At 49.5% G+C, this 6805-nt stretch overlaps 1 protein-coding gene across 1 annotated transcript; it reads left to right on the top strand.

The window, feature by feature from the left end:
- Positions 1 to 304: 304 nt before the first annotated feature.
- Positions 305 to 5700, top strand: LOC308157397 (fetuin-B). The gene is made up of 8 exons (XM_080530946.1): positions 305 to 469; positions 822 to 1064; positions 2280 to 2414; positions 2748 to 2838; positions 4061 to 4230; positions 4624 to 4692; positions 4807 to 4914; positions 5278 to 5700. The coding sequence occupies exons 2-8, from the start codon at positions 852 to 854 to the stop codon at positions 5479 to 5481; spliced, it is 990 nt and encodes a 329-aa protein (XP_080387072.1). The 5' UTR covers positions 305 to 469; positions 822 to 851; the 3' UTR covers positions 5482 to 5700.
- Positions 5701 to 6805: the final 1105 nt, after the last annotated feature.

The following is a 6805-nucleotide window of genomic DNA, read 5'->3' as shown; positions in this document are numbered from 1 at the left end:
AATTATTGTGATAATAGTTGGGGGCGGGGTGGGGAGGGGGGTAAATGATGTCCTCCATTTCATGGTGTGTGTTTAATTTGGAGGGTCGACTCTGGGTCAGCCAGGGCCTCTTTCAACACAGACTCATTGCATCATCACATCAGTCACACACACACACACACACTAACCCCTCCCCCCACCCCCCCACACACACACACACCTCTCCCACACACATGACCAGACACAACCCTCCCCCCCGCACACACACACACACACAATGTCGAAATGTATTGTCGTCGGTCCATATATATAACAGCTGTGTTGGCCTGTACTGCACTATTGGACCAGAGAACGATCACACTGTCTCTCTCTGTCTCACTCTCACACTGTCTCTCTCAGTCTCTCTCTCTAAGATAGCGGCTAAACACAGACGCAGTACCTGCAATCTCACACACCGTACCGGGAACAGCAGCGCTTGAAACCAGTTACAGTAATAACACTTTTATCTTCATGTATTCATTGTCTTATTATGTTGTTAAATGTTTATCTATTTATTTTATATATATATATACTGTATACTCCGTATACTATATATATACTGTATACTGTATACTATATATATATATATATATATATATTCTTGCCATTTTTATTTTCAGTTTTTCTTTTTTCTTACTATACTACTTCTTACAGTTTTTCTGTGTTTTTTTATGCTATATGTAAAGCACTTTGCTTGTTGCACCCTTTGCACACTTTTGCACCCTGTTGTATGAAATGTGCTCCACAAATAAACTTGCCTTGCCTTGCCTTCTCTCTCTGCTTCAACTGGGCTCCATCACTAGCATTAGCATCGAGGCTAACAGACTTCCAGGATGAGGGTGTGCGTGCTGCTGCTGTTGTCCCTGCTGTGTGTGTGTCTCCCGGGGGTCCGCAGCGCCCCGGCTGAGCCCGTGGAGGAGGACCAGGGCTGCCTGGACCCCGCGGTGCTCAGCGTGGCAGAACGGGCCCTGGACCAGATCAACAAACACCGGACCACGGGAGACGTCTTCAACCTCAACAGAGTCTATGACGTCAGCTACCAGAGGGTGAGGCTTACCACACACACACACACACACACACACACACACACACACACATGGACACACAGCCATACACACACACGGACACAGACTTGGACACACGGACACACGCATAGACACAGAGTCGGACACACAGACACACATAAACACAGACACAGAGTCGGACACATGGACACACACAAACACACACGTACAGACACACACACACAAACACACACACACACATGGCCACGTACATACGCACGCACACACACACACACACACACACACACACCTGTCGAGCCATCGCTAGTCTTAACACCCCTAGACATTGTTTACCTTAACATTTTTGACATTTAGCAGACACCTTTATCCAAAGCGACTAACTACAAGTTCATTTGTCTAAGTAAGTGAATCATCTGTCCATCAGTCATCATATTAAAGCCACAACTCCCTTCACACATTCCTCATTCCATTCCATGCATTATAATATGGCCTGGCCTCCGATTTCTGCCTCCACCAGCCTCCCCTGATTTGCATACATTGGGACATCAGGTAACAAACCTCTTACGTTCTCTTTTGGGCTTCAGGGTTTCAGCGTTTCAATTCAGTCAAATCAGGAAGTGAACCCAAATTCTGATTTAAAATGTAAAATTCTCCTAATTGAAAACACAATGAGAACAGTTGGAAGTGGAATTAGAATTTGAGTTTACTTCCTGAATTGATTGAATGCAAAATGACTTGACCCAAAGGAGGAGATGGAGATGGGCTGTGACCTAACCCTCTACCCTCTCTGTTGCGGGAGGAGATGGGCTCTGACCTAACCCTCTACACTCTCTGTTGCAGGAGGAGATGGGCTCTGACCTAACCCTCTACCCTCTCTGTTGCGGGAGGAGATGGGCTCTGACCTAACCCTCTACCCTCTCTGTTGCGGGAGGAGATGGGCTCTGACCTAACCCTCTACCCTCTCTGTTGCGGGAGGAGATGGGCTGTGACCTAACCCTCTACCCTCTCTGTTGCGGGAGGAGATGGGCTCTGACCTAACCCTCTACCCTCTCTGTTGCGGGAGGAGATGGGCTCTGACCTAACCCTCTACCCTCTCTGTTGCGGGAGGAGATGGGCTCTGACCTAACCCTCTACCCTCTCTGTTGCGGGAGGAGATGGGCTCTGACCTAACCCTCTACCCTCTCTGTTGCGGGAGGAGATGGGCTCTGACCTAACCCTCTACCCTCTCTGTTCCAGAGACCTCACTTGAGTTCTCCCTCAATAGGGAGGACCAGGTACAGCCTGTCCATGGAGGTGTGGACCACCTCATGTCCTGTGATCAGCAGGAAGACGTGGAAGACGTGTGAAGTCAGAGATATTATCAGTGTGCCAGTAAGTATCATCAGCATCAGCATCATCATCATCATCATCATCATCATCATCATTATTATTATTATTATCATTATTATTATTGTTGTTGTTGTTGTTATTATTATTATCAATATTAGTATTATTATCATAATTATTAGGAGGAGATGGGAGAGGAGAGAGGAGAGGGTAGGTAGATTGATCAAGTCCTCCGACAACTAGAGGTTGAAGCTAGGCCTGGTGGGGGGGGGGGGGGGGGGGGGGTACCCTGACCGTATCTCCCTCCCTAACCAACCAACAGCTTTATCTAGGCCTGGGGGGCGGCACCTTGACCCTATCTCCCTCCCTAACCAACAGGTCTATGGTCTGTGTGAGGCGACGGTCATTGAGACGTATGATACCTCCGTTAGCGTGAATGTCCTTAACTACAACTGCACCATCCAGAGAGGTAGGGGCTGGTCTCTCTCCTGCTCTCTCTCCTGGTCTCTCTCCTGGTCTCTCTCCTGGTCTCTCTCCTGGTCTCTCTCACCTGGTCTCTCAGCTGGTCTCTCTCAGCTGGTCTCTCTCCTGGTCTCTCTCTCCTGGTCTCTCTCTCCTGGTCTCTCTCTCCTGGTCTCTCTCCTGGTCTCTCTCTCCTGGTCTCTCTCTCCTGGTCTCTCTCCTGGTCTCTCACCTGGTCTCTCAGCTGGTCTCTCACCTGGTCTCTCACCTGGTCTCTCTCAGCTGGTCTCTCTCCTGGTCTCTCTCTCCTGGTCTCTCTCTCCTGGTCTCTCTCACCTGGTCTCTCAGCTGGTCTCTCTCAGCTGGTCTCTCTCCTGGTCTCTCTCTCCTGGTCTCTCTCTCCTGGTCTCTCTCCTGGTCTCTCTCCTGGTCTCTCTCTCCTGGTCTCTCTCTCCTGGTCTCTCTCCTGGTCTCTCTCTCCTGGTCTCTCTCTCCTGGTCTCTCTCCTGGTCTCTCACCTGGTCTCTCAGCTGGTCTCTCACCTGGTCTCTCACCTGGTCTCTCTCAGCTGGTCTCTCTCCTGGTCTCTCTCTCCTGGTCTCTCTCTCCTGGTCTCTCTCTCCTGGTCTCTCTCCTGGTCTCTCTCTCCTGGTCTCTCTCTCCTGGTCTCTCTCCTGGTCTCTCTCCTGGTCTCTCTCACCTGGTCTCTCTCCTGGTCTCTCTCACCTGGTCTCTCTCCTGGTCTCTCTCCTGGTCTCTCTCCTGGTCTCTCTCCTGGTCTCTCTCAGCTGGTCTCTCTCCTGGTCTCTCTCCTGGTCTCTCCTGGTCTCTCTCCTGGTCTCTCTCCTGGTCTCTCACCTGGTCTCTCTCCTGGTCTCTCACCTGGTCTCTCAGCTGGTCTCTTATCTGATCATGAATCAATAAATCAACAATAAAATATAATAAGTAGTAAGTGAGTATTAATATAGCAATGACAGCGTGAGTGCAAGTGCAAGAGTGTAGTGTAACAGCAATGACTGTCTTTATAGTGTAACAGCAATGACTGTCTTTACAGTGTAACAGCAATGACTGTCTTTACAGTGTAACAGCAATGACTGTCTTTACAGTGGTAGGGCATTTACAGTGCAGTGCAAACGTTCAATGAATGTGGTGCCAGATGTGTAAAGAGTAGTGGCTGACCTCGAGAGGTTTGGTTTGGTTTGACCTTTGACCTTTGCCCCTATGTGCAGTGCCTAGCGAGGCCATCCGTAGGACGTGTCCAGACTGTCCGACCGGGGGGGGGAGTTTGGAAGACCCTGTCTGGGCCGAGGTTGTCAATCAGTGTCTGGAGAAGTTCAACAGCGAGAGGACAGGAAGTCCCGCCTTCGACCTGATGGAGTTCACCCAGGGCAGCATGCAGGTGGGGGGGTTAGGGTTAGGGTTAGAGGTCACCCAGGGCACCATGCAGGTGGAAGGCACCCTCCGCCGTGGGGCGGGGGGTTGGGGGGGGGGTTGTTGTGACTGATACGGGTGGAAGTGACTTCAGACTTTTGAGATGCGGCCCTTCTGTGATGTGACAGTTTCCTGTTGTGATGTGACAGTTACCTGTTGTGATGTGACCGTTTCCCGTTGTGATGTGACCGTTTCCTGTTGTGATGTGACCGTTTCCTGTTGTGATGTGACCGTTTCCTGTTGTGATGTGACCGTTTCCTGTTGTGATGTGACAGTTTCCTGTTGTGATGTGACCATTTCCTGTTGTGATGTGACAGTTTCCCGTTGTGATGTGACAGTTTCCTGTTGCTTCCCTCCACAGTGGATGGGTGGTCCGAGATACTTTGTAGAGTTCACCATCAAAGAGAGGACGAAGGATGAGGCGAATGCAGTGAGTGAAACACTTTACTCGATACAACTCAAATGCAGTTCTCAGTTATTTCACCACATCACCCTATCCTGTTTCTCCTATTCAGCAAATCATATTCTGTTTCCTGTCCCTTAGTCCAAAGGCTTCTGCAAAGGCTACCTTCTGCAAAGGCTACCTCTGGAAACTCAAAGTTTCTCAAAGGAGATCTTCATCGGCGTGAAATGTGACATCTATCAGCCAGAGGTGAGAGTCTCACACAACAAGGTTATGCCCTGATGATGTCATGCCATCAGGGTTCCTACAAGTTTCAACAAGTCAAATTCAATGTGTGTGTGTGTGTGTGTGTGTGTGTGTGTGTGTGTGTGTGTGTGTGTGTGTGTGTTGAGCTAACTCAAATTCACTCCATGCAAGGAGTCAATTGCAAATCTAATTCATGGAGGGAATCAGAGTCTGCCTGTTGATATTGTTGTTGATATTGTTGTTGATGTTGTTGTTGTTGTTGTTGTTGTTGCTGTTATTGTTATTATTGATATTGTTGATATTGTTGTTGTTGTTATGGTTGATATTGTTGTTATTATTGTAACCGTCTCCAACCTCGTCTCACAGGAACAGGAACCAGGAACCAACGGATACATCCCTCCACATCCCTCCACAGCGCCCCACGTCCTGCAGGGGTCCGTGACCGTCCTCCCCCCCCCCTCGATGCCCCTCCCCTCTAGACCCCCCCCCGCGGCAGCCAACTGCCCAGGGAAGCGCACCACCAAGCTGCGGTTGATGCAGGACTGCACTGCCTCTCTGGTGGCGTGCTAGGGGGCTAACGCTAACACAGAGAGCATACAGAGAGAATGTTCTGGAAGAGATGCAATCACCTGAGATCAATAATGTCTGTGTTTTGATCAAGGTTGGCTTGATCTGTAATGTTTTTAACAGCCTGCCCAGGGACCCAGGGTGTGGCTAAAACTGACACATTTACAGAAGTGTTAATAAATGTGAGTTTTCCCTGTAAAAATTCAATGAATAAAGTAAAGTAACGTGTGTGTTTGTGCGTGCGCGTCTGTGAGGTAGAAGTCAGAAGACAGGCTCATTGTAATGAATGGAATGAGGAATGGTACCAATAGTAAATCAAGGGAGTGGCCCATCTGGACTATAACGGACTGCACTTATATAGCGCCTTTATCCAAAGCGCTTTACAATGGCCTCTCATTCACCCATTCACACACATTCACACACCAATGGCGGCAAGCTACCATGCAAGGCGCCGGCCCGTTCACTGGGAACAATTTTGGGTTCAGTGTCTTGCCCAAGGACACTTCGACATGTGGCCACCCGGGGCTCGAACCGCCGATCTGCCAACCTTGCGATCATTAGACGGCGGCTCTACCTCCTGCGCCACAGCCGCCCCAATAATACCACCTACTACCAGGGTAGCAGAGGCGGTTAGGGTTGGACGAGGTAGTCCTGTCTGGGACATTCCTCCAGGCCTAATGGTAGACGCTTGGGTCTAACAGGAGGGTGGGCCGGGTTTGGACCCTGCCGGTGTCAGCCCTGGATCTCCTGGAGCCAGTTCTGAATGTCCGATGTCATTCATCAGTTATTCATGTGTAATAACTGTATCAATCATCAGTTATTCATGTGTAATAACTGTGTTATTCATCAGTTGTTCGTGTGTGTGTGTGTGTGTGTGTGTGTGTGTGTGTGCGTGTGGTAGTAGTGCTGGGTAAATAAGGACTCTGGGCTATCGGGAAGTGACAGGCAAGGAGCCATAGTACATTCCCTTATCAAACCCTCTGATTTGTTTACTGGTTTAGAGTGTGTGTGTGTGTGTGTGTGTGTGTGTGTGTGTGTGTGTGTGTGTGTTTAACTCCTTCAGTGCTGAGGGTGAATAAAGTCGCCCAAACTGTCATCATTCTCGAGCACCACAGGTGACTTCATTCACCAGAAATGCATTAATGATGATGCTTCATTTTAGTAGCCAATCAGATGTGTTGTTGCTAGGTAGACACCACATAGAACACTTGGAACACTGCAGGTGGTGAGTGTTCCGGAACAGTTTGGCAGGTGGTGAGTTGAAGGCCAGAGGTTGAGGCTGACCTTCTGGTGTGACCAGGGTTGCCAGATGGGGCAGGTTCCCGCC

This window comes from Nansenia antarctica, assembly GCF_963989245.1.
Source record: "Nansenia antarctica genome assembly, chromosome: 5".
Lineage (NCBI taxonomy): Eukaryota > Metazoa > Chordata > Actinopteri > Argentiniformes > Microstomatidae > Nansenia > Nansenia antarctica.
This window is presented reverse-complemented; position numbering and strand designations above follow the sequence as displayed.

Bases quoted from the DNA above. Each gene is read 5' to 3' on its own strand.
- LOC308157397 (XM_080530946.1), top strand. From the start codon at position 852: ATGAGGGTGTGCGTGCTGCTGCTGTTGTCCCTGCTGTGTGTGTGTCTC. The intron at 4,231-4,623 runs GTGGGGGGGTTA...TTCCCTCCACAG, and splicing joins TCACCCAGGGCAGCATGCAG to TGGATGGGTGGTCCGAGATA. The intron at 4,693-4,806 runs GTGAGTGAAACA...CCTGTCCCTTAG, and splicing joins CGAAGGATGAGGCGAATGCA to TCCAAAGGCTTCTGCAAAGG.